This window comes from Cloeon dipterum, chromosome 3, assembly GCF_949628265.1.
Source record: "Cloeon dipterum chromosome 3, ieCloDipt1.1, whole genome shotgun sequence".
NCBI lineage: Eukaryota > Metazoa > Arthropoda > Insecta > Ephemeroptera > Baetidae > Cloeon > Cloeon dipterum.
The window spans coordinates 20,817,449-20,843,586 of NC_088788.1; the positions used below are offsets into that span (position 1 = coordinate 20,817,449).

Genomic DNA, 26,138 nt, shown 5'->3' on the forward strand with positions numbered 1-26,138 from the left:
AGTTCTGGAGAAATTTAATTTAGCAATGTCTTTTCTAACTCTAGAAATCAGGCTGTGGGGAACGGAGCAAATCAAATATCTATAGCAAATCAACAGAGTCGCTTCTTGAGGATTGATTTTTCTATACTCCGCTCTGGCATTTCTATCAGAGCGCGACCACACGCAGGCACAGTGAATCTTATCCTGTGCAGCATCGAGACGTTGCGAAATTTGACAAGCTGGGTGACTAAGCCCAGTTTTGGCCCCGGCCCAAGCTCCATTCAAGCGTGAAGTCACCCACTATGGGGAGTCGAGAGATGACTCGAATTTAAAATTCTAAATAATAAATAATTTGTGCTGCTCGGCGGGCCAACGCAGTTCAGGATAGATTAAATTACGTCAACTGAATGGGAAAGGCGTTTACGCGCGCCGATGGATTTATTTGCATTTTTCTCGGCAATCCGCGACGCTCTGTCATTCAATTATCCACAGTAAAATATTTCACGGCCCTGCTGAAAGAAAACACGATGCGCAGGAACTATTAGGAGGCGCGCGGAGTAATTGGATTTGGAGCTGTGTGACTTTTGTGGAGTTCGACGAGAGCGGCTGATTGCGCCGGGGATTTGCATAATTGAGGAAGCCAGCCCCATTCTTTGTCCAGGCTTACAGAATGCCGAACTTTCGAGCAAACGAATTTTCATCAAAATTGCAACGTCCCAATTTAAGTGTTTGGATTTAATTTGCTTTGCTGCCCTGTGAATTGATTTTTGAGGGTTGTTGAAAAATTTCCTGCTCATTTATCTTTCTACTGGATGGGCAATTCGATTCTAGAAAGTACTGGAACGAATGCTAACGCTGCAATTTATCTTCTTGGCAAATTGAGCAACTCGAGTTTCCTCGCGGGTGTTACAAACTCGGCACCTTATGCAAGTCCAAAACAAATGTTGCATCCCCGAGTAGCTTCCGCTCGCAGGCAATAAATTACCAAACAACTCCTGCATCGAAGGCCAAAGGAATTTTCTCGCCTAGTAAGCTGATTTATAGCTAGATATAATAAAAATTTGTGCGACTATAGATGAATAAATGGATGAACAATCTGGAATGATCTAAATATATAAAAAAATCTTGTTCGAAAAATGCCTCTCTAAACGCAATTTGACTCGCTAAAAGTTTTTAGCATATATTTTATTGACGGGTTTCAACAAAAAAAGTGACATCTCAAACCACATCTTAAGAAAGAGGAGTTGAAAAAGTATCAAGCCTACGTTTTCAATAGCTAGTTTCCATATGAGACAGATTCACAAAAACTACTCGCTGAATACATCTTGTGCGAAATAACTAACGCCAACGCACACATCTATTTAGCATTGTAGAGAGGCAACGGAGTACGAAAAGCCACCAGGCAGACATTAGCTAAATGAAATTTAACTTCGGCGCAACATCGAGTTATTCAAATTAGCTATCTGCGACGCGTTCTGCTCAATTAAAAGCAAACAACGGCTTATTTGTACATGCGGGAGACGCGAGGGTGCTGTTGAGTGCGCAGGAATTAGATGGGAAGACGCAAACTTTGCGATCAATTGAACAAATGAGCTGCAGGTTTCACATTGCCTCGAATATGAAACATGGCGGGGCAACATCCAGCTGAGACGCTAACGAAGTAATGAGCAGAAGGTGCGTACGTGGGTATGTTTGAGTTGCCTGAGCATTTCCAGCTCCGCAGCCGCAGCATTTGCAGCACCTCTCGTCGGATCCACTTGGGTGAAAAACTCCCTGGAGCAACGAGTACGCTCGTAATAAATACACTTGTATACGTACGTAACGTTATCATTCCCACAAATAATTTGCTCGGGAGACTCAAACTTTCCTCCTCGCAAAATATCAGCGCCAGTTTGTTGGCGGTGTGTGTGTGTGTGTATATTTAAGAACACGCTCTGTTAGTTTCTGCTGTTGATTTATCATTATTTTGACAGAAGCCGTTCAGCGCGCAACTCTAAGCTTGGAACTTTCAGGCTGATTTTACGTGAAAACCGATTTACAGCTGACTAAAGCAAATTTAATTTGCTTGAGAGAATTGTTGCCATATATTGATTTTCATCGGCGCGTTTTTGTGTCTGCAGGCGCGCCTTTAGCGAATTTCTGCTAACACACTGCATCCACTAGGGATGGAAGGAGATATTTTTGGATTTCCATTTAAAAGAGTGGCGAGAGAGGAACAAAGGGGATTATATTCACAACGGAAACAAATATTTCTCTGTAGCGGCGTGTATATTTAGACTTAGTTGGAAGAGTTTGCGAAATTCTAATGAGATGAAATTTTCAAATGTTATTTTACAGCTTTGAAGCTGTATTATGTATTATATACGCTTTGCCTTATATTAATCATGACTATATTCCTGGAATTTTAAATAGATTCTTGATTTTTTAATTCCAATACGAATGTCACGAACTCTTATTATTCTACTTTGAGCCTGTGTGATAAAAATTCACCTTTGCTTTCACGATATAATAAGTATCGCGTTGTTTCCTCCAGGCCAAATAGCACTTTGAGCTTCTGCGAATTGTAATAAAACTCATAGGCAAAACCCCTAGAGGTTAGAATCTATTGGTGTAGACTGGATCAAAAGCTACTTTTTTGTCATAGATGCTGCTCAAATCAACAATAAAAACCCCATTAGCGGTAGAGTGACCGAAAGCAATGCGAGCATCCCGAATAACAACACCATCTGTTGGCGGATTAAAAGCGACGCACCCATTAAAAACTCCGCACCATGCAATAAATTAGGTGCAGAGCCAAACAAACGACGATTTGATGGTAGACCCTCTTTTTAAAATTATTTTATGTTAATGTGAAATGTAACATTTCATATCAGAACGACCAAATTAAAACGAATTGACTCTGATTAAAACCACCATTTTGTGATTTAAATTTCACAGCATATTTAGTTTATTCTGTCCATTTTTCACTAAGATAGCAACCATAAACGTGCATTAAAAGATAAACCTTTAAAATTACTCACGCATAAGGTTTAAGAGAATTTAATTTCGGGTAAAGAACATAAATAAAAATCGATGCAGGTAGCAAGAAAAACATTATAATTATCTAATATTAAGTCAAGAAACAATTTGCAGACAACATGAGTTTTGGAAAAATGCGGAAAAATGAGGTTCAAAACATACATGTATTTTAAAATTTAAATCCTTCCTCCAGAGAGCTCTATTGAGCGAGGGCAAAATTTCCTCGCAGCCACAAAGAAGGGAGCAGTTGAATTAACATCTTGAATATCGCGACCTGAATTACTGTTCCACGTGTGATATCCATAAGTTACATTTATTACATGCTCGTAGAAGCCTGTGTTATTTTTTTGAAAAAGTAGCTTGTATTCCCAATGCCTCGCTGGACTGACCACAAAGTGATCAAGCACATGAATAAGACCATTGATGTGACGTCGCTTGACCGCTTCTTCAATTGTCATGTCAAAGGCCTCTTCAAACGCAATGTTGAATGACTTAACCACTGAAGGGTAGTCGTTTTTATCAAATTTCCGCCGAGCTGTTTCCATGAATTTCATCAGGAATGGGCTATGCTTCTCAAATCCAAAAAAAGCATTATTTAAATGAGCATCGTCGTCACACGTGAGAAAGTTTTTTAATTTCAATATTGGAGATAGATTTTTAATAATGAGCAAATCGAGATCTATATAAGCACCGCCGAGTTTCCACAAAAGACACATACGAAGAAAGTCACTCAGGTGAGCTGGTTTGCGCAGCACACCATTCTGTATATTGCTGCCCACAAATTTTTCCAAGACAGTGTCTCTTATAACCTTCAGAATTATTATATTATAATTTATTTGAAATCGTAATAATAAAAATGGACGCTTACCTCAGAGACGTCGACAGACGACAAGTACAAATTGGTTGAATTTTGCATAAGTTCATCAAATGCCTCATTCCCTTTGAGGCCAAATTTTTCGTAGGGGCCTACAGTCAATATTACGATGGACGTCTCTGGGTTCAGTGCGACGAGAGACTCCAGACAACAAACAAACCGATGCTGCAGACGGAATGGCGGTTTCGTTATAATAAGGAAAATAACATACTCTCCCAGTTCTTCGTGAAACCTTTCCGAGTTATTCAGCATTGGTGTCAAGTTGAACATGCGTGATATTTTGTTTTTAGCAGGAGTGGTCGACTGATTCAGACTAAACGTCTCTAAATCGAAGGACGAGTCAATATTTAAATCAGATGTCCATATTATGTAGAGGAGGTGATTTGAGATTATAAGAAGGCAAAGAAATACGCTAGTGTACAGGAAAAAGAACTCTTTGTTGGAGAGCATTTCTTGCAAGAAATAAAGACTAACAAGACAAAAAGCGAAATAAAACGTAGTATTTTCCAAACATCGCACTTCACGAGCAACACAACAAACTGATAGCTGATACACGCTGCATTTATGACGTATCATGCCCCTCTTCGTTTATCAAGAGCGCCACCACTTCCTATTTTAAAATTCACACGTAACTCATTCTAGTTGGTTGTGTCGAGTTTAAAAGTCATTTTTTTCCATTAAAAATCATACCATTTTCAAAAGTTAAAATATAAAGTCTTAGCGGATCTGTTTTTCTAATCTACTTAATTTAATAGTGGTTTTCCATTATTTTGGCTCATAAATGATTTTTTGCGGTGTGTCACTCGCATGCCTGGCATGAGCGCAAAAAAAGCTCGATGGCCGACTAAATAAGTCGTCGGCTCGTCGATTGTGTGCTATTTCGAGCCACAGCATTTTAGAAAAGCCACGGCTCTGTGTGTGATTTTTGGTGCGTGCGGGATCTCTTTATCCCATGCAATTTATCCTGGTCTAATCAGCATCCGAACAGCACGCTTCTCGTTTACTAAAAGGACTTTGTGGCCCTCAACCACCCGGAAAATCGGCGACACATTTCGAGTGGACCCTTTTCATCCGCAGCACAATGCAAAGTCACCTCTCTTTCCAGCTCATAAAAACGATGTTCAGCACATCAACATCACTTGGTACAATATTGAACTCTAAACAAAAACAAAGTTAGAGCAGCCAACCGTATATTTTCCTCGTGTGTTGATTATTTAGTTTTTTGCTGCGATTCCCGTTGAGTGAAAGCAAATAGTACTGAAACGCTCTCATTTCCAGAGTAAATTTATGGTTTTTATTTGAAGCAATTCAATTTTAGAGAATTCTAGTACAGTTTAAAATTTAAAAACAATAATTTTAATACATACGACGCATGAGATATTTTATTGATGTTCTTTTGTGCTTAACAATTCTTTGTTTTGTTGTTAGGCTTGTATGCAAATTGTGCGGCCAGCAAAAATATAGTTGGTGATCAAACTTGCTGCTCCCATCAAGCTGTCGGGCATAGCACAGCTCACATAAATATTTATGATGCAATGATGCCACGAACCGTAATTGTATCATTACGTTATGTGATCGCAGGAGGAAAACAGGCGAGAAATGACGATACCAGAGTGAGTAACAATGAGGCAGATCTTCGATGACACCGCACCTGATTGGAAATAGGATGGATTGTGTCATCTGCACTCTCGGCACCTGTGACGGGGTTCCGTTCCGCATCAGAGCCGACCTAGTTTGAAATAATTTAACCGATGTGCTGCACGATTTTTATATTTGCGCGGGCTAAATCCAGCTTGTCTGTCTGTTGTGTCGATCCATCACACAACAAAGCCGCAATTTTGATTTTGATACATGCGAGGAGCGAACGCTGCATCTGGGAACGAGCGCTCGATCTATATGCTCATCGCGCCCGCAGCTATTTTTCATTGAAATCGAAACTGAGATTTATGTAAATATCATGCAAGCAATTCTCCGTCCGCGACGAGTTGAATGAAAATGCGAAAGGAGAGGAAAAGACGACAACAAACTTGGCGAAATGGTTCCTCGGGGATCATGTCTATGCGTGCAAGAGAAACTGTATTCAGTCGTGTGGAAGAAACCTCCAGAGGAGCGGAAAACTCTTTCCAACCGTCTTTTTGATCATTGTGTAACAAACCTTCAACTTCCAGCGAAAAAAAAATTCTCAGTGATTTACAATGAGACGGGGAGAATGATAACAAAAGGCTCTTGAAAAATAATTTTTTCAGCGATAATGGTTGCATTTTCAAATATCAACACGGGAAAGCCTTTTTACGGTTGAATTAATGAAATGCAACATGTAGCCGGGCAACTCATTCCATTTTCCCTCATCGCACATAATTTGCTCACTGTCACCATTTGCGACCGAGAGAGTTCCCGGTTTAGATGCGTCCGCTGATGCCCACCTCAATGAGGCATCGCACACGCACGCAACAATAATTAATTTTACGGCTCGACGCGCTGCCAGTGCTTTTAATGTTAATTCACCTTTGCGCGCACGGCTCGCCCGCTTTTGGTACTTTTCCAACTTTCCTTTGTCGCGGTCGAGAGATCGTAACTCACAGCCTCGCTGACCGCATCCTTTTGCAGCTGGGACACTCTCTTTGTCCGCTGCGAGCCAATTGTTTCACCTCCAATGTGTCGCTTCCTCAAACCGTTAAATCTCGCATTCAAACCCCCAACGCTGGGGAGGATTTTCTTGGATAAATCCACTCTTTGCCACATTTTTGGAATTCCACTTTTGCAGCAAGAGATCCCCTTCGTGTTTGAAACCTTTGTTTTAATTTTAGAATCAAATAAAAATGGGCCTCCTGGTATCCAATGCTCTAAAAGATTATTACAACGTTCACACACTCGCACACTCCCTCTCCCCCATTTAAAAGCCGTAAAATTTGTATGGATGAATTCAGACTTAAACGGTGTGGAAAAGCCCTGGATTAGAAAAATGTCAAAATTGGCAGCGAGGGTGTCCCACGGGTGATCAGGCGTCCGAATAATTGATGCCGGATGGACCCACGCCCCTCAATACATAGGCAATCCGCCCGGCGAGAGCTCCACCCGCTCTCTGCATATTTATACCAGGCCGACAGCGAGCGAGCGTAGAGACGCCAATCACATCGGCCGCTTAATTATTCATTAAAGACTCTAAACAAGCCTAATTTATAATTCAGCCAGCAGCTTGCTTTCCCGAATAAACAGACTTACAGCATCAGCACCAGCCACTTAAATAATTAATTATTTAGAGGAGGACTCGCTCGTTTTAATTACCTGCACCTCGAAGAGCGGCTTTTCGGGCTGGATTTCTGATCGTTTGCTGCTTGAGAGCTTTGTTTGATATTACCGAGCACGAGTAACACGATGCTGTGGGGTTCCTATGCACTGTTTCGGCTCCTTTCTCGCTTGGAAGGAATTCGTCAAATTCCGCTTTTGAAATTTATGGGCACTTTAGTAAGAAATAAACATTCTTCCCACTCGACCTTATCGTCCAACAGGTGAAACTGTGCTCAAGTCGGATAATCTTTAGAATGTGGCAAAAGAATGAGTTTTCCGAGAAATTGATAGTTGATTACGTGCTCATATAGAAACAGCATCGCTTTGAGATTTAATTTCGTGAGAAGGCAGAACAGTACTTATTTTTATATTTTTCAGACCGAAAGGTTAAACGGTCGATTGATTAGCTACAGTTTTGTGATCCGCTAGATGTTGGAGAATGTATGTATTTGGTAGATGAAAAAGCAGAAATTGAAGTCGATACTCATTTGCTTTACTGCAGAGAGTACTCACAGCTCTAATAATGTCAAATAAGCTTTGATAGCTCTTACAGTCCCTTGAAGCTTATCGGTTCTGAGTGTGCTCCAAGTCCAATTTTAAAAACTTTTCTTTTCGTGATCCAAGCCAACAAAATCTAGCACACACATAAAAAACGGGATAGTCGCAAATTCGGTTTGGATAAGTTTGATTTACGGCTGAGTTTACTTAGATCAAGTCCCAAACGAAATCTCGGTAAAACTTTCCAGACATGCAGCGCATTGCTTACCTTGGGATAAAGCAAGGGCCAGCACCAGCGTTGAAGACCAAGTTGTGTACGCCATCCTGAAGCAAAGAAAGGCCGAAATTGATTAAATAATGCTGCTTTCGCTGCACAAAGGTGTATTGTACATGTAGAGTTCTCGTGCCTTTACAATTGTCGGCAAAGGTGTTAATGGAACAAAAAGCGAACAAACACGCTACACGCCGCACGGACCAACGAAAACTCAAATTTTACGACGTACCTGCACCGCCAGCAGCAGCAGCAGCTTTTTTATTTTTCCCAGGAGCCCCATCTAAAGAGTAGGAACATATCCGCATGTGCGTGTATGTGCACAGCAGCGCATTTATTGGCAGCGTTAAGTGAAAAAGAAGCTGCCTTTGCATGCAAATCACGACGCAGTACCTTTCCCCCAGCGAGCACCTGGTTTCCACGTTACGAGCTCCACTGGACGGAAAGAAGAAAGTAAAAAAGGCCGTTTAAGCTGCCCTATCAAACCGTTTTACGCCCTGGCTTAATAAAGACGCGACGCACCGACCCAGACAAAATTGTTGACGGCATCGCTCTTTCTCACAACTCACTGAGCCAGCCAGCGTATCTCGATCGCCTCCTTTTCACTTCCCAGGCAGGCCACTTGACATTTCCAGCGACACCGAAAATAGTAACAAACGAGAGCAATTAAACTGCGAGTTTAATAAGGAAAGGAGAGGTAAAAGGCGCTTGATTGAAAGTGCGCGCCGGCTCCTCCTCACGGTTTAATTGATCAATCGATCATTATTAGGTGGCTCATTGCAAGAGTGACTCAGTTAATTACAGAGTTAGAAACCCCATCTCATCATTTCAGGATGAGTATGCTTTGGCTTCATTACATATAGTATGGCAAAGCGAGTGTTTGAGCTGTTTGAAGCACTGACTATAATTACCAAAATGCCTACAATCTGGATTTAATATAATTATTGTATGTGTGCGCGATAATTAATTGATTTTTCTTCATGAGATGCCTTTTTATTACATACGACTGACACGAGCATTGAAGTCAGTATTGTTTATGTTTGTAGCATTTTTCAAAAAACAATAAAATTTTATTGCAGTATGCAGTGTACAAGCACTACAATAAATCGACGTATATAAAAAATGTATCAAATTTTGATTGCATATCAGTAAAGGGCAAAACAAGTCACTGAATCACAAACAATAACTAGAAAATCTCAATTCGAAGCTGCTGATTTGACCAAGTTGATCTGAAGCTATTCATATTATGACGCCAGTCCACAGACATTCGGATATGGAGTCTGTATTTTTGTGTGCAAAGGACTTTAGATTTTTCTATTGACTCTTGCACTCGCTTGAATGTGATGCTGCACGCGAGATAAGATATAAATGATACATCCCTCACGCCCAAAACAGAAAAAATTTGTGCTCAGCTACGAAAATATCTGTCGTAAAATGTGCTTTACTAATTTTCTCACTGCTTCCCGGCGTCTGTATAAAAGAAGGAGACCATGCAGAAGCAGTCAAGATTTTCAGGCTGATGCTGGTACAACATAAAATATGTTTTACGGCCGGCAGCGTAACTGATACCGGCAGCCCTATCTCCATTACACGCCGCGCAGATTGTTCGATTAAAAATAATAGGGGTGAGATTGGAAATTTAAAAAAAAACAAGTAGGTGAGCACCACTTCTGGCCGGGTCATAAATATAAAAAGCTTCCCTCGCAGCTACTCAGACCAGAGCAGAGCAAGAAAGACAGAAGAGGGAGAGTAAGGAATCTGCCGGCGAGAGACCAGTTTTTTACCTAAGCTCTGCCAGTGCTGCCGTTTTGATGAATGAGGCGAAATTAACTTGTCAAATTTACAGCCTAATGTCTGAGCCTGCTCGACGGCAAAGTATCTCGCGTTTTTTACACTTTTTGCTCTGGTAATGGCGCCAGCAGAGTCATATCGATAGAAATTATGAGCGTGCAAATTTATTGTCTTCTTGGTATGCGTGCAGAAAAAATACTCCGGGTGAATAATAACATAACTTTGCCAGCGTTATGGACCCAAGTACAAGTGAGTTCACAAGCCAAAAATAATTTTGAAATGCGTGTAAACAAGTTGTTGGATATATCTGAGATTTATGCATCTGCATCAGTCTTTCTCGAGTAATTTTCTTTCCTTCGTTTAAAACAAATCATCACTATGGGTGCAAAATGTTCAAGTGAAGCGGAAATATATTAAGTTTGTAACTAATGAATACAACAGCTCATAAGAACGCGCTCGCTCATGCCGTTTCCTCTGGTTGCAAGAGGAAATCAATTATACGTACGCCGTCGTCAAAGAATCACAAATCAAATTGTGCTGTCAAACGCAGTTGTACATATCTTTAATTGTGTCTCTGGCCGCGGCATTTTCCCCATTGTGAAACAATATTTATGCACGCAACGCGGCTCGTTTTGTTCTGCGCACAGTTTCGAATTTCCTGTTGGTGCGGCCGGCCAGCTGAGCGAGTGGAGCGAGAGAGGTCAAAAGTGCTTCGACAGAGGCCAACTCCTCATCCCGTCTTTTTTCTGCTCCACAAGAGCTTTCTTTCTTCGTTTTGTTTCTCTCGTTCTCTCTCGAGTAGTTGAATGAATGGGCGGCCGACTAATTGCAAGACAAAGCTCCAGCAACTCTCGCCCAACAATGGCCTAAGTATGCAAATGCGCACGTAATTTCTCCGCGACCGTAATGGCATAATTGAGTTGTGCCAGCTCGCGCGAGCCGTGTAACAAGGCCGCCACTTTATGAATTTCTGATGAATTTATTTGTTCGCGGGCACGCTGGCAATGCCAAAGGCCGAAACGACGATGATCCTCGCAGCTTTTATACGCATGTCCCTTAAATGGCTAATATCGCAGTCGCCGCCACGGCCGGCATCTCGCTTTATGCCTCGCGTGTTAAGTAATGGCTCTCGTAAAACAAAGCATTAAGATCGCAGTAAAGAGACGGCGAAAAAGGGACTCGTGTGTCTGTTTTGCTGAATAAACTGACTGGGTTTACACTCTTCGCGCCGGCGGTGTTGGATTTCGAGCCAGCGTGTGTGTATGAAATACGCACTTTTATGCCACAACGTTATTTCTCCAGTAAAAAATATTGATGAACGTGCCGAAATACGAGACGCCTCACTGTGGCAGTTTGGTCATCTCGCGTGATCCTGAGACCCAACAGGAAGTATATGTGCAGTAACACCAAAGTTTACTTTTCATGAGCCACCAGCGGGAGCCGATATGTCAATAAGCAATTTATTTTATAAATTGAACGGTAAAAATTATTGCTTCGTTTGATGTATCTCGTTCGTCAACATTTTACAATTTAGCTGTGAAATATTTGTGAGGTTCGTGCGAGCAAAAATTGCCAGTGTGAACAGAGAAAATACCACATGTATACTTTTAAAAATAAAAATCAATAGTTCGCTTTGTAAAATAAACTGACGTTTCAATTAAAAATCTCTTCAAATAAAAAATCTCTTGGTGTCTGTTTGCTGTAAACAAATAAAACTTACTAAAGCACCACCACAACAATAATTATTATGTCTGGATAATTAAAAAATATTGAAAAATGCTGAACCTAGGCGAATTAACCAATGAATTTTAAAAACGCCCAACTAAGATTATAGAACCTCTACCCAGGGCCTCTACGTGAGCTTTAGGTAACCAAAGGTGGTGTTGAGTTTTTCTCGTTTTTTTTTTCATCAAACATAACTTGAGATAAGCAGCTAAAAATGGAAACCAAGCTCAGTGACCGCAGAGTGGAATTGTAGCCTTTGAATTTAATTTATTATTATTTCAAGACTTTAAAACGATGTTATTTTGTTTATAATAGTTTTGCAGCACGCATTCTTGGCAGAAAATTTGTCTCGATATGCCAACCTTCTCTAGTGCCAAAACACACCACTTTGTGTAGCAAATAGTAAACAAGTCATTAATTTGTTAAATACGATACCACCTAGTGTCAAATACAAATCAAACCTTCGCCACTTCTTAAACTAAATTATTTTGGGATTGTAGCTAAAAAATGAATAAAAGTTGAAGATCATTGCAAAATATCAAATTTCGATTAAAGCAATGAAAATATAGGGGGCGAAATTTAACGCAAAAAATAGCTTGCAAGAGCAAGCCACTCACCGGTTCATATTTTCCAGGTATTTTTACTCCATTTCCGTGGCACCTGCCGAAAGATGATTGGCAAACACGTGAGGTCGCGCTGGTGCGAGCGACGGAGCGGCGGCGAGGACTCTCTTCACCAGCCGGCTTGGTGGTCGACTGATCGCGAGCAGCTCGAAGCAGAGAGACTCTCTCGAGCTCCTTCACCCGCCAGCCAGCCAGCCTCCCGTGTCGCGCCCGACAAACAAGCTGCTGCTGGCCCATGATCTCGACCCGCAGTCGTTGAGGTGGGTTAGTGGAGATTTAATCGTCCTGATATACTCGCTGAAAGCACAAAAATGATTCTAGCATGACTCTGCAGCATTAACCAACTAGAAAAAAGCAATTCAGTCAATCTCCAAAAATGTTCAAGAAACAAAAACAAAAATTGAAAACCATCTGAGTAAGTAAACGATAAAAAACTAACGCTGGCTTGAAGAAAAAATCACAGAATAAGAAAAAAATACACACGCAGGTCAGGAAATTTTCATTTAATAGGTATTTCATAGGTAGACTCTATTTGATAAGATGAATCAATGGATGTATCATGTTTTACTCTCCGGAAAAGTCCCTAATTTTTTAGACTTTTAACAGAAAATCGGCAAATGGCCCATTAACGGTTCGAGATATTTTTTTAAAAATTTTGGCTAGACTACCAGAACCAGGTCATGTTGCTTCATTTTTGTTACGAGGTAAAATATTTAAAATATTTCTTGGAGAAACTCATTTTCACATCTTTCATTAAGTAGTTTATCGGTTATAAAGAGTATCGCAAGAAAGTTTTGATCTATTCATAAAAAAAATAATATTTTAGAAGCTTTCTGAATATTTTTGTTTTCTTGCTTTATGATTTTAGTATTAAAAAATTGCAAAGTCCACAACTAATCCTTGATTTAATCTATTTTTTTTGTATGTCAGGAGTGACCCACCTTTCGAATGTTTTCTTCGAACATCTAAAAATAAAATTTCTCCTAAATTAAGCAAAAAGTGTATTTTTAAATCGATTTTTAAGTTTCGGTTATTTTCTGAAAATCACTGAAATGGTTGAATCGAAAAATTTCCCCCGCCGTTCATATCAGGAAAAAATACTCGATTTCAATGGTTTCACTAAAAACTAAAACGTCGAAAACTTTTCCGTGTTAGTCGTCCATTCCTTTTATATTACAGCCATTTCCATAAATCTTATGATTTTCAAAAATCAAATAATTAGTTTTGAAAGAAGGAAATAAATAATATTTCATAAAGCTGTTAGAAGGCTTTAAGGCAAAACAAAAAACATTATATATTTTGAACAACTATTTCTATAATTTTGAACTCATCAGGGATTCAACATCTTTTCTATTTTCTAAATATTTTTGTATGTATATTATAACGTTTGAGACTTGTCTGTAACATCCCGTCAGGTTAGAAAAATGGAGCCGGATTGGATGGTTGGCAAGCAACGTTGCAGTCATTCTGGAGAGCCAAATAATTTGTGCCGGGGCTGCAAATAATACGGTACACGAGCAAAAAGAGGCAAACGCCCCGCTCGTCCCGTGCAGGCATCGCGTCTCAGTCGCCCCCGATTGCCAACAAAACACAAACCATCCAATTTGCTATCTATTGTGATTTCCCCTTTTTCACCGCCTGCAAGCTTTATCTGTTGGATTACGCTCACAACAGAATGGGTAAAAATGTGCTTCGCTGCGCTTTGTGCCCTCACACGATAAATTATGCAATCAAAGCCCCATTATACTACGCAGACAGGATTTTCTACAATAATGGCTTTTGCACCGCGTTTGCTTCGATACTCCTATTTGTCAATGGCAATTAGTTTAAGCTGGATCCATGCTTTCCAATTTATAGCATCCCCACAATTTGCAAACAGTTATATAATGGCAGACATATAACATTATGTTTTGCAATCAACGATGTACCTTTCTAGTTTCCCTGAATATCATAATTATATTCTTATTACTATGATAGATTAGTGTTTATTCTAAATTTCTATTGGACAGAGGGTAATATTGAAGAAAATAAAATATTATTAGATCGAAATGACATCTAATTTTGTGTACGCTATTATAATATATGTAGATCTTTAAAAGTCAATTGAATTTATTTTAAAATAACAGTAAAATTTTGAATTGGCAGCTTTTCAAAGCTAATGAAACAAAAATTGAAGACATTGACCAAAACATGCCGGTAAAATGCTTAACCCTATTAAGCTCCATAAATTTAAACTTTAAATCTATAAACAAAAATTATTTAGGAGAGGCTCAAAATTATAATTAATATCCATTATGTAATTTGTTAAATGAGAAAAATAAATTCATTTTTCATTCCATTGAACAGAGCTTTTAACTAATTAAAATTAACTTATTGCGCAATAACACTCAATTTATTATCTCAAAACTTAGTGATCTTTTTAATATCTCAGAAAAAAGAGGGAAAATAATGCGGAGAATGCAAGATATTATTTATTATTTTTCCAAAAGATGTTTGTTTAAATGTATCTTAACTCAGAGTTTTTAATTTATAAATTTTCGAAATTTATAGGTGCAATGACGATTGTTGTATCAAATCGGATAATTTATAAAATATGTACTTAAATCATGGGTTTCCCCTGATAGTATACAACAACAGTAACAACAAAACTTTACTTCGTTCTCAAAATTGAATGTAAAGCCGATTAAGACACAACTGTACTGTGAGACTTGAAGGTTCGACCTGGGGACGATTAGTTCTGTAGGTACTGACAGTAGAGCAACAACACAAACAAAAACAAACACACACACGTGCTTAGTAAACGTAAACGAGTGCCATCATACGGTCAGCTGTTAAACTTCTTGTTTTAACCGCCCCCTTCTCCGTCATTCGTTGCTTAACCCAACCCAAAACCAAACAACAAACTCGTGCGAGGCTGTGCGAGACTTCAGGCAGACAACAACACCAATGTCCTGGATGAACCAGGGATGGACCGACGTATGTTTGCAAAATTGTAACTTTTCGTGAGAGAAAAGTTTCGAGGAAGATGTCGAAGAACAAGAGAAAATCGGTTGCACCGTGGTTCAAATGTGAAAAGTGCGATAGCATAATTAATCAGAAAGACGTTGAACATCATGAGGCAACCTGTCCACCAAAGATTGATCCATTTCTCTACCCTTTCATCACGAAAAACACGATCTACAGCACCATAGAGGAACAAAAACCTGAAAGCAGTAAGAAATCCTGGTCTCGAACCCACAATTTTTTAAAAACAGTTGAGATTGAAAAATTAAAAAAAAGATTTTTAGTACATACATAGATACATACATACGATTCCCATGTTATTGTTGTTTATTCTCATCCAACTCACAAGCACAGTGCAAAAATAGTCATACTAAATTATGATGAGAAAAGGCTAGAAAGCTAGCGAAAAACCAATAAATCATATTACCTTATTCAAGTCAGCGCAACGCGACCGTTGAAAATTTTATGCATTTATTATAAATTAAAATTGGAATTATATAACAATATTACACCGTCCCCATTTTAAAATATTTTTGTTGTGAGAGATCATTAATTTTTTCCAATTTTGATATTTTGATAACCTCTTACCTCTTTAAAATTTGAAACTTTCAGAAAACCTAGAGCGCGTCCCATTGTCAAGACACGCATTCGTTGTCCAACTGTCTCAACAGGCCATGCAGCTATGTCAACTCAGCATCGGCGACCCTGTGAGCGTAGAGGTCAACGGCACCAGGGTGGCTCGCAACGTCTGGCCCAGCCCTGAGGGCAGCCTCATGTCCGTGATCTTTTCACGGTCTGCCCTGGAACTGCTTGGCTGCAAACCAGGAGACGTTGTCACAGTGCAGAACTTGTACTCGCTTCCCCTGCCTGTTGCAGAGGTGGTAGTCAAGTTGGTTGGTCCTGAGAACAGCTTGACAGGGGAGCAGGCCATGGCTCTTCTGCAGAGACAACACCAGGAAAGAGTTTTCTACGTTAACAACCTGATTGGACTTAGGTACATGGGAATCACCTTGAAATACAAGGTGGTCAAGGCCACTCCAGTTGGACACCCTCAATCTCTTGAACAGAATTTACAAGTACGCAGGAACTGCACACTAATGAATTCAATAATTTCAAATAATCCAATTTCAGAATCTGTCTCTCGACAATAGGGCTGAAATAGCTCCATGTTACCGGGTTGTCCCTGATACAATTTTCCGGATGGAAGGCGCCCATGGTGAAACAAAAAAATATGGACCATTTTTAAATCAAGTCGGGGGTATTGATGAAATAATTAAATGTCTAGAGGAGATGCTGCTCAATGTTGTGAGACCTACCAAGCATCCAGGTAGGACTTGATTTTATTTTCATTTGAAATCAATCTTGACATCCTCAAAGGTTTGTCTCCTGCGAGAGGCGTTCTCCTCCACGGTGCACCAGGAACGGGAAAAACGATGCTTGCAACCGCATTGGGGCACAGGCCAAATATTTCTTTCGTCCACATTCAAGCAGCTGAAACTTTTAGCAAATTTTATGGAGAGACTGAAACACAGCTCAAATCGTATTTCTCCAGCGCTGTCAGAAAGTGAGAATGTTATGAACCAAATTTAATTTTCGAAATTTCAATTTTATTTGTTTTCCTAGAGCTCCAAGCATAATTTTCATTGACGAGGTTGACGTCCTTTGCCCAAAGAAGCATAGTTCAAGCTCGCAGCAGGAGCAGAGAGTCCTCGCGTCACTCGTGTCAGAATTGGATTCTCTGAAGGACAAACGAGTCCTGGTCGTGGCTGCGACAGGCAGGCCTGATGCAATCGATCAGTCACTCAGGAGACCTGGTCGTTTGGACGAAGAAATTGAACTGCCTGTCCCAAATCCCACAGCTCGCAAAGACATATTGTGCAAACTGCTCGAAAATGTCCAAACCGACATCAAAGAGGAATCAGTAAAGGAAATTGCTGATCGAGCCCACGGATTTGTGGGGGCTGATTTGATGTCTTTGTGCACTTATGCGGTTAACAAAGCGTCCAAACGTCAGTCCACTGTAGTGGAGTTTGCTGACCTAGAATGGGCTCTGACCCAGGTTACGCCGAGTGCCATGCGTGAAGTTCTTGTGGAAGTCCCAAATGTAATTATTCTTAACCGGCTAACTAGTGTGGCATTAATACAGTATACATGTATGCCCTGTAGGTGAAATGGAGCGACATCGGTGGCCAAGCCGAACTCAAGCTGAAATTGAAGCAGGCTGTTAATTGGCCACTAATGTATCCAGAGTCCTTCATTCGATTAGGAGTCAACCCACCGAGAGGGGTGTTGATGTATGGACCCCCTGGCTGCTCCAAGACGATGATTGCCAAGGCACTGGCCACTGAGAGTGGTCTGAATTTCTTATCTATTAAGGTTTGTAAGGTTCGTGATTGTTCTCATATATAGTAATCAAATTTCAAGCAGGGCCCAGAATTGTTCAGCAAATGGGTTGGGGAGTCGGAAAAAGCGATACGCACAGTATTTCGCAAAGCAAGACAAGTTGCTCCATCCATCGTGTTTTTCGACGAGGTGGACGCCCTGTGTGGCAAAAGAGGAGATTCAGGAAATGAGAGTGGAAGCAGTGTTCAAGAGAGAGTTTTGGCACAGCTTTTGACTGAGTTAGATGGCGTCGAAGAGCTCCGGAATGTCACAGTTGTGGCTGCAACAAACCGCCCTGACAGAATAGACCAGGTTTGTACAACCAAAAAGTTAAACAATAGTATTTCACGTCAAAATGGAGCCTAAGTATTAATATTAATGATATTTCTTCACCACAGGCTTTGCTGAGACCTGGGCGCTTGGACAGGAAAATTTACGTTCCCCTGCCTGATGCCGAGACTAGGAGAGAAATCTTTTCTATTCACAAACGTAAAACCCCTCACTCGAAAGAAGTTGACATTGATGAACTAGTATCCAAGACTGATGGCTATTCTGGAGCTGAGGTAATTGTGCAGTGCTCTGTTGTATTGTCTTTCAAGAGCTTTAATTTACAGGTTAGTGCTGTGTGTCATGAAGCTGCTCTCGCTGCTCTGCAGGATGATATCAATGCGACTGAGTTGTGCATGCACCATTTTTCCCAGGCTCTGGTCTCAATTACGCCAAGAACTCCAGCCTCGCTACTTGATTTGTATGCCTCTTTCTAAGCGTTAAAATACTCAAAAAATGCTATATATTTTAATAAATCAGGTTGTTTAAAATATGCAGTTTATTACATGCAACAATATTAAAATTATACATTTCAACATATTAACATAATTTTCAAACATTTGTGTGTTAACTCTGTTTTTTAGTGGATTTGGAAATAAAATTAATATTGATCAAGAAGTAGTATTACTGTTGCTGCTAGGATAAATTAACATACAGCCTCACTTGTATCTGGGAAAAACAGTTTCACTTTGTCCATGTTCCAATGTATACCAGATGACTGGCAAACCAAAGACCAAACATATGGAATGAAAAATTCTTCAGGACGGTCTTCTTCAACATATTTGAATTTCAAGTCAGGGAATTTCTATGAAGAAGGATTTATTTAGTATAAATTGCAACTCCGAAATTTAGAAATACCTTGAGCCTGTCCTTGTTCCACTGCATAGCACCCTGTTGAATGGTTTCAAGCACATCCCCCTCTCCCAAATCACTTTGAATTTGCTGCAACTTGTAAGCGAAGTAGGTGATAACCTGCTCACACATTCAAATTATACTATTCAAACCCTCAAAATATGGCAATATGTTACCAGGTCAATATTGCAAACCACGTCTTGAAAGGCGGGGTGGCTTTTGAACATCTCAAAGGTCTCCTTTTTGTACAGGAGTGTGTAAATCAAATTTGGGTTTGAAGCCAGTTGGTGGGTCAAGCAGGAGTTCAGGATTTCCAACACCATTCGCAGCACATCCTCCAGCACAGCCAGGTCTTGCTCCATGTCAGATTCTTGCTCACTCGACACCGTTGACTGGGACCTCTTCAGTGCAGCCACCTCAGAGGAGAGGCGGTTGTGCTTTTTCGCAAGGGTTTCAAAGAGGGACACCAGCCGCTGACTCACATATGGGTGCAAGTCGCTGAACTGACTTGACATGTTTGCCAGGGCAGCGAGACAGTTGGTGTGCAAATACTTGTCCTAAACAAATAATAAACAGGTTAAAATGGGAAAAGCCATGATATTTTGTAAATTTTGTGCCTCACCCGCATTTTCAAAATGTTATATTGAATTGTTCTTATAACCACAAGCACTAGAAGACCACCAAGGGAAATTTCTGAAATTGCCCTCTCTGTGTACCATGTGATGGAACGTAGTTTCTGTAAAAATTAAGACTTCTTGTGACATACTGAACAGTATTATGTTGAAAAATAACTCACAATTTGGTGCACAGTTCTATTGAATATTTCATCTTCACTCAGAATTAGCAGAATAATTAACGACATGTAGATGTGATGTGAATTACTGTGCGGCGCGTGATACAGAGTTTTCAGAATTGGAACAACCTGAAACAAGCAATTCGAAACCAGCGTAGTTGAATAAAAAATTACATACCAGAAGCTCGATGTCTGCTCTGGAGATGATAAAGCTGCGCATGTTGGGGTTGCAGTGGATGAGCAAGTACAAAAGTAGGGTGGATTGGTCCGAGGCTGGGGCGTTGCACAGTGCCAAGTACATCCACGGAAAGTCAATCGTGAATGAAGCACTTGAGGCACTCACAGCAGAGCCAGATTCTTGAATTTCAACATGACAAAGAAAGTCTTTAGTATCATAGGATTCTGTCAACGTTAATTTGTATTTTAAAGGCTATGAAGTTTCAGAGGTTCCGTTTGAAATTAGTATTAACTGTTCTCAGGCAAAAATTATATTAACGCATCTCAATGGCTGGTTTGAATAGACAAAACAAAAATGAGGTTTGATCTGTAAGCAGCTCAAAATTGAAAAGACATAGAATCGGTTATAAATTTAAAGCAAAAAGTTTAAAAAGAATTGAAACCGATAGAACGAGGGGGGCTTGTGACGCAGGCATATCTGGACTTTTTACTACCTGCAGAGTTTGAGAATGAGAAAAGAGCTTCTCTGTATGGATTCAGCAGGTTCTTCTCACAAGTGCAATGACTCACGAGAACGAGAATCAAAAGCAAAGACTGGTTCGCCAGGGGTGAATCAGGCTCTCCTTCTTTTAGGGGTTCATTGTTTGCTAACCCAAAAGTTAGCATGTTCCAAATCCCAGCTGTAAAATCAGATATTAGAGAAGGAATTCAGAAAAAAATAAAATTGCTTACAGGCTAAACCTAATACTATGCTGCCACCAGTGTCCCCACGACCCATGAAATTAGGTGGTGCTTTTTCTCTCGTTCCGAAGTGTGAGAGTAGCCTTTTGATCAACAAGCAAGAGTGAATGGAACTTTTCCCAGCAATAAGATATCTGAAATACAAGAAAAATTGATCATTTGGAAGATCCTAAAATAAATAACTTTGTATCCCTTCTAACCTGTATATCATTGATTTGTTTGCTTGCTGATTTGTGAAAAGTTGAGCCGAGAGCAGAACCAAAAGACAGTTTATAGCTTCAAAGTGTAGTGCGTAGGTTGTGTCTCTGCAACAAAAAGTTTGATACTTTTATTTCAAGGTATGGAGATCTTAATTATTTATATTACCGGACAGGAAGATCAACCAGAAGCTCGACTAAGCTTGACAAAAACACATCCAATTTACTAAGTTGGTCACTTCCCTCAACTGCAGCAGATTTCTTGTCGCCTGTATTTGCAGCAAGTTAAAAAAACTGCTACAACACATGTCAAAATATAAATGCAACTTTACCTCCTATTTCAAATTGATTGGCGAAATCTTCCTCAGTAATATTCTCCACAAAGAATTTGCACAAAACCTTGAGTACAAAGAGGGAATTGTGCGTGGACCAGCTAAATGTGAAGTTGTCATTTTGGCTGTCGTTCGCTCTCATGCAAATGGACTTTTCAATGAAAAATGAGACTAGAGAATGGAAATTGCCACTGCGAGGATTGTTGGCCAGCAATTGACGACAGATGCCTTGCACACTTTCATCCAAGTTCCTTTGATCAGCACTGAAAATGGGAGAGAGTATGTACACGATTAAAAAGACTGCAAGAGTGGCAACTTATTTCTAAATATATCTAGCGAATTACTTTTTCCTCGAATTCCAATAAATGCAGACACTGAAAATTTGTTTAATTTAGTTGTTATAGACCAAAATTTGCATAGTAAATATAAATTTTGTGATCAAAAATATTTATAAATCAAAATTTAGTGAGTTACAATCCGTAACTGTCCCAAGAAGTGGAAAATATGGGTTAATCAATAATTTATAAAAACATACAGTCCATTAAAAACTTACGCTGATTTTGGAGGAATAAAGGTGAAAGTCAGAAACTGCTCCCAAAATGGGTCATTTGGGGCGATGATTTCCTTGCCAACAAATTTCTGGATGAACTCGTTCGAAGACAAATCTGCCAATCTACTTTCTGACGACCCCATTTTTAGTCTGAAACCACCAAACGATAAAAATACTCTATCTCCCCTGAGAAACACGTTTTTCAAACTAAATCGAAAAGTGATTCAGTAAAAACTGGCAATGACGTGTAACTAGAGCCTAGAGCCTAAACAGCCCACAATAATAAATTTGTTTTGACGCACCGGGAAGGAAATTCATAGAAGGATTTTAAGTACGAAATAAGTTACCTAAGACACTAAAACACTTCTGGTCCAAAGAGGAATTTAATTAGCTCAAGTGCAAAACCATTATGACTGTCCAACAGATAGAAATTCTTCCTTTCCAGTAAAATTGAGAATTATTCAGAGCGACCTTCTTCGCATTCAGCTGCTTGGGGTTTGGCAGTGTTTACGTAGCATTCCTTCATTAGCCAACCAGAGAGCCGGAAAACCAGCGCTTACTCGTCATTGGTACACATTCAAAACATTTGAGAAAAAATTGAGCGCTAAAATAGTGCCGATCACTCACTTACTATTTATATGACCGAAACTTATTGTTAATGACGGTCTGAGTATGATAACTAAAAATCCTAAAAATACTGTAGTGTCCGTTTCACAAATCATAAACAATCTAGGAGCTCTGAATTAAATTTTAAAAATTTGAATAAATTACTGATAAGCACAAGACTGTGTGCTAGAGGGATATAATGACAATGACCAATGACGTTGAATAATACTCTCTGCTCTTGTAATTAATTCATAAATCAGTATCAAATTATTCATTTTTTATTGCGATTTTTTCATTTTTGCTACAAAATTTTGATGACATAAATGTAAGATCTATGAATAAGGGGAATGGGTTAGTTTTTAAAACTCTTTTCTACGTGTATTTTTTAAAAACGTTATTTTGATTTTTCTCTACTCACACGTCACATGATATATACACTTTGAGAAAGTTAATAGTATCAAAAGAATTAATGAGTTAATGGAAGAGTTTAGTGAGTTGTTGTTCTGAGAACAACAAAAATTTTGTTGCTGTTGTTGTATAATGAGTTTGTATTTAAGAGCACCTTAATATAAATTGCCGAAAATTACACATTGCAATATAAACTTGTTGAAACCAAATACAAAGCGTAATTCATCTCAAATTTTATATGCCGTGTATTTTAATTTTTTTCTTCTGTTCCACCTCTTCAAGTTTATAATTGTTGTTGTTTTATTTTGCAATAATTTAATTGATATTCAGTTAATTTCCTTGTTGGTGTTTTAAACGGCAGCAGGAAAGTCAGACAGTTTCACAGCATGATGTCATGTGTTTGGATCGCAGCCAAGAGCAGGCCAAGAGCGAGCTGAGCTCGCTTTGAAGAAGACACAAGTATACGAGACGAGGAGGGAAGGAGAAGATATAATATGCTGCCTTCGTCGCAGGCCTTTATTTGCAGACTTTATATACCCGACCTCAGTCGAGACCAGTCGAGTCAGAGTCGGCACCAGCTTCAGGTTGATTTTGTTCATTTTGTTAACTCGCGCAGTGTCTGAACAGGATACTAGTCCGCGCCGCCCACGCAATTCATAAAATTTTGGTGAGTTTATCTGAAATTTAAAATTTCAATGTGTAAAGGATGAAAATGATTTTTAGATAAAATCATAATCTTATCTATTATCTCTGCTACTTTCTAGCCTGCAGCAAAATACTTTATCGTAGCGCATGAAACAATAATAATTATTAAAATGAGGCAGAAAATGTGTCGTGTATAATTTCGATATTTCTTGAAATGGGAAATAAGGAATTAAGCTCCGCACCATCCTTTTAAGTCGATCAATAGAGGAGCAACAGTGACGCCCATTTTTATTTAGCGTCACGAAAGAGAAGCTGCGCGTGTTGTCAGGATTCTACGAACCAGTGAGTCCATCAAATTATAGGAAAACCTATTAAACTAACTTATTTTTGTTATCTTGCGATAGTTTAGAAAATTCCAGATTCCAGTTGCACATAGGACAATAATCTTACAAATAAAAGTGTTTCAAATACACAAACACTCTGCTCTTGTCTTGTTAGCTCGAAACCTATAAAATGCACAATATACTGCGTAAGCACACAGTATTAAAGGTCACAATGTTAAAAACAAATTATGGCTACGGCTGCAAATTAATCTTCCATATTCTAACTAAAGCTGCTTTTAAAAATTCAAATCTCTAAGAGTTGCAAATTAGAGCATACAATTTAAAAATTTATCGTGAGCGCAAAAAGTTAGCAGTACAGGAGATTTTGCAGGGGAGAGTTTTTGTCGGCGCGCCTCTTATTCTATTTCAAGAGGTCTCTCTCTCTCATGTCAGTGGCGCTATAGTCTAAAGAGAATGCAAATTGAAATTTACTTTATGGCTGCGCGCTGCTAACACAGACAAAAATATGGTCCCGGCATTCTCCAGTTTGGCCATGCAGTGGGGCCCCCACACAGGTCATCGACCTCTGCGTTCGCCAGCTGTACAATAAATACGTGTATACATTCTGGATTTCTCGTGCGCTGCAGCGTTGCACACATTTATAACACACACCGGCCGGCCGCACGCCGCCGTCAAAGCACCGCCAGTGCCACACGCGCTTTTGCCACACTGTCTCTCACTCCTTAGTTAATTTTGCGGTGAGAGAAAGTTGCAGGAAACTTTTTATAATCACTCGGATCTCTCCCAAATTATCCAAATTATATCAACCTATCTGTTGTGAGAGTTGAGAAAACGTCACAATAAATTCAATAAACTGTTTACAAATTTTCAACCTTATATCATTTTATAATATTCTCCTTTTATGATTTCAGAGCCAGTAATCACAAAATATTCTGGAAATATGGATTATATTGTAAGTATAAATTTACAATTTTTATTAAAATAATATTATATAAAAAATGTACAGCCTGAGCCAACTATCCGCCCGTTCCCTGACTTCAACGCCGTCGAGGATGCGACCCTTTTGCGCAAAGCGATGAAGGGATTTGGAACCGATGAGCAGGCTATTATAGACATTCTCTGCAACAGATCCAACAGCCAAAGGCAGCAGATCAAAGAGGCATTTACCCGAGAGTTTGGCAGGGTATGAAATCTAAAAATTTGGAATTTGACAGCATATATCATAACTAAAAATTCAGGATCTAATTGCGGACTTGAAGAGCGAGCTAGGAGGCAAGTTCGAGGATGTGATCGTTGGCCTGATGGACCCGCCTGTGGAGTACATGTGCAACCAACTGCACAAAGCCATGGAGGGTATGGGTACTGATGAAGCGACCATTGTTGAGATTGTTTGCAGCAGGAACAACAGAGAGATCAAAGAGATTGTCGACACATATGAACGACGTAAGAACTTTTAATTAAAAAAAATTAAATAACAATAAAATGCGCTTTCTGGTATTAGTGCACAACAGGCCGCTTGCGGAGCATTTATGCAGTGAAACTGAAAGCTCATTCCGACGCCTTCTGACTTTGCTTGTCACTGTACGTTCAATTAATAGTATTTATAGCTCATCGTATCAAAAAGTCACGTATTTTATGATTTTCCAATGTGTCATGCAGGGTGTGCGTGAAGAGTTCAACGTTGACTCGGATAAAGCACGAGAGGATGCTCAGAGCCTGTATGATGCTGGTGAGTCACAATCACAGGAAACCCAGCCTCGTGAAAAAACAACATTTTGTTTAAAATTTGACAGGCGAGGGAAAGTGGGGCACGGACGAAGAGGTTTTCAACAAGGTCTTCACTCACAGCAGCCACGCACAACTGCGGCTGGTTTTCCAGGAATACAAAAGCATTTCCGGCGGCAAATGCATTGAAGAATCTTTGAGAAGTGAACTCTCTGGAGAGCTTCTGGATGGCATTATGGCGATTGGTAAAGAATTTGACTTCATAAATTTTTGAAAATAAGCTTGATGCTTGGAAATTACAGTTGAGTGCGTGCAAGACAAGGTGTTGTTTTACGCCAACCGCCTGCACAAAGCCATGGAGGGACTGGGAACTAATGACGTGACGCTGATCAGAATCATCGTGAGCCGCTCCGAGATAGACTTGGCGAACATTAAGAGAGCGTATGAGAAAATCTACAACAAAACTCTCATCAGCGCCGTCAAAGTAAGTCAAATGTTTTTTTATGAATAGAAGTTCTAAATAGCATTTGATCCCAGCAGAGCGAGACGTCTGGCGACTACAAACGGGCCCTGCTGAGTATTATTGGAGATGCATAAGATGTGGTTCATCAAAATTTTCTCATTGTACCGTGTTAATTATTTCCTCATTTAAATACAATCTTGAAAACGGCATGTAGCTATTAAAGTAATATGGAAAAGTATAATGTGCAGCGCATGATGGTAGCTTTTGCTATTGATGCAAAAATATATATATTAAATATATACTTCATAAAGTGAGATTAAAAGCGTAAAACCAGAAATATTTTATGTCTCAGAAAAATAAATCGTTTTGCCTAAAAACTAATTTAGTTTTGTATTATTTAAAGTATTCAATTATTGCTAAAATTTAAAATGAATATGAAACTATTAGTCAGTTTCTTTGTGTTAACATAAAACCAAAGGAAACATTCTAGGCGCGCGCTTTGGTTTTGTCGTGTGGCTTTTAGGGA

At 39.5% G+C, this 26,138-nt stretch overlaps 5 protein-coding genes across 19 annotated transcripts in view; 2 read left to right on the top strand and 3 right to left on the bottom strand.

The window, feature by feature from the left end:
* Positions 1–12,364, bottom strand: part of Mp (Multiplexin) — a 46,121-nt gene extending 33,757 nt beyond the window's left edge. For all 8 annotated transcript variants that reach the window (XM_065485652.1, XM_065485651.1, XM_065485650.1 and 5 more), the window contains exons 1-2: positions 12,062–12,364; positions 7,926–7,981 (exon numbers count right to left, since the gene is read on the bottom strand). In XM_065485652.1, coding sequence (XP_065341724.1) covers positions 7,926–7,981; positions 12,062–12,069 — 64 coding nt within the window. In that variant the 5' untranslated portion in view covers positions 12,070–12,364. The remainder of the gene's footprint in view (positions 1–7,925; positions 7,982–12,061) is intronic.
* On the bottom strand, positions 3,069–6,767 carry LOC135940672 (lactosylceramide 4-alpha-galactosyltransferase-like). Its single transcript, XM_065485663.1, has 2 exons — positions 3,866–6,767; positions 3,069–3,806 (listed from the first exon to the last, which is right to left on the bottom strand). Exons 1-2 carry the CDS (start codon positions 4,445–4,447, stop codon positions 3,174–3,176), a joined length of 1,215 nt encoding a protein of 404 aa, XP_065341735.1. The 5' UTR covers positions 4,448–6,767; the 3' UTR covers positions 3,069–3,173.
* A 2,605-nt stretch (positions 12,365–14,969) lies between the features above and the next one.
* Positions 14,970–18,270, top strand: LOC135940670 (ATPase family gene 2 protein homolog A). Its single transcript, XM_065485656.1, has 9 exons — positions 14,970–15,279; positions 15,683–16,146; positions 16,202–16,397; positions 16,448–16,634; positions 16,694–17,174; positions 17,237–17,446; positions 17,498–17,764; positions 17,851–18,015; positions 18,067–18,270. The coding sequence occupies exons 1-9, from the start codon at positions 15,093–15,095 to the stop codon at positions 18,214–18,216; spliced, it is 2,307 nt and encodes a 768-aa protein (XP_065341728.1). The 5' UTR covers positions 14,970–15,092; the 3' UTR covers positions 18,217–18,270.
* Positions 18,261–22,831, bottom strand: LOC135940671 (dymeclin). Of its 5 annotated transcripts, none has more exons than XM_065485661.1 (14): positions 22,811–22,831; positions 21,425–21,571; positions 21,216–21,245; positions 20,872–21,134; positions 20,709–20,808; positions 20,543–20,647; positions 20,334–20,476; positions 20,096–20,281; positions 19,603–19,781; positions 19,428–19,553; positions 19,254–19,367; positions 18,808–19,188; positions 18,638–18,751; positions 18,261–18,584 (listed from the first exon to the last, which is right to left on the bottom strand). In XM_065485661.1, exons 2-14 carry the CDS (start codon positions 21,562–21,564, stop codon positions 18,426–18,428), a joined length of 2,040 nt encoding a protein of 679 aa, XP_065341733.1. In that variant the 5' UTR covers positions 21,565–21,571; positions 22,811–22,831; the 3' UTR covers positions 18,261–18,425. The 5 variants fall into 5 exon arrangements, with proteins under 5 accessions (XP_065341733.1, XP_065341729.1, XP_065341730.1 ...); XM_065485657.1 differs by lacking the exon at positions 22,811–22,831 and adding an exon at positions 21,893–21,911; XM_065485658.1 differs by lacking the exon at positions 22,811–22,831 and adding an exon at positions 21,769–21,911.
* Positions 22,832–22,954: 123 nt separating this feature from the next.
* LOC135940674 (annexin B10-like) lies at positions 22,955–25,993 on the top strand. Of its 4 annotated transcripts, none has more exons than XM_065485667.1 (9): positions 22,955–23,102; positions 24,336–24,376; positions 24,431–24,607; positions 24,663–24,867; positions 24,926–25,005; positions 25,084–25,153; positions 25,218–25,394; positions 25,452–25,633; positions 25,687–25,993. In XM_065485667.1, exons 2-9 carry the CDS (start codon positions 24,365–24,367, stop codon positions 25,744–25,746), a joined length of 963 nt encoding a protein of 320 aa, XP_065341739.1. In that variant the 5' UTR covers positions 22,955–23,102; positions 24,336–24,364; the 3' UTR covers positions 25,747–25,993. The 4 variants fall into 4 exon arrangements, with proteins under 4 accessions (XP_065341739.1, XP_065341740.1, XP_065341737.1 ...); XM_065485668.1 differs by having other exon boundaries at positions 25,690–25,993; XM_065485665.1 differs by having other exon boundaries at positions 24,926–25,153.
* Positions 25,994–26,138: the final 145 nt, after the last annotated feature.

Coding starts and splice junctions, on each gene's coding strand:
- LOC135940672 (XM_065485663.1), bottom strand. CDS start 4,447: ATGATACGTCATAAATGCAGCGTGTATCAGCTATCAGTTTGTTGTGTT. Junction 3,807..3,865: donor CGTCTGTCGACGTCTCTGAG/GTAAGCGTCCAT, acceptor ATAATTCTGAAG/GTTATAAGAGACACTGTCTT.
- LOC135940670 (XM_065485656.1), top strand. CDS start 15,093: ATGTCGAAGAACAAGAGAAAATCGGTTGCACCGTGGTTCAAATGTGAA. Junction 15,280..15,682: donor GGAACAAAAACCTGAAAGCA/GTAAGAAATCCT, acceptor TGAAACTTTCAG/AAAACCTAGAGCGCGTCCCA. Junction 16,635..16,693: donor TTCTCCAGCGCTGTCAGAAA/GTGAGAATGTTA, acceptor TTGTTTTCCTAG/AGCTCCAAGCATAATTTTCA.
- LOC135940671 (XM_065485657.1), bottom strand. Junction 21,135..21,215: donor TATTGGAATTCGAGGAAAAA/GTAATTCGCTAG, acceptor TCCCATTTTCAG/TGCTGATCAAAGGAACTTGG. Junction 19,189..19,253: donor ATAACATTTTGAAAATGCGG/GTGAGGCACAAA, acceptor TTATTTGTTTAG/GACAAGTATTTGCACACCAA.
- LOC135940674 (XM_065485665.1), top strand. Junction 24,608..24,662: donor TTACCCGAGAGTTTGGCAGG/GTATGAAATCTA, acceptor CTAAAAATTCAG/GATCTAATTGCGGACTTGAA. Junction 24,868..24,925: donor TGTCGACACATATGAACGAC/GTAAGAACTTTT, acceptor TTCTGGTATTAG/TGCACAACAGGCCGCTTGCG.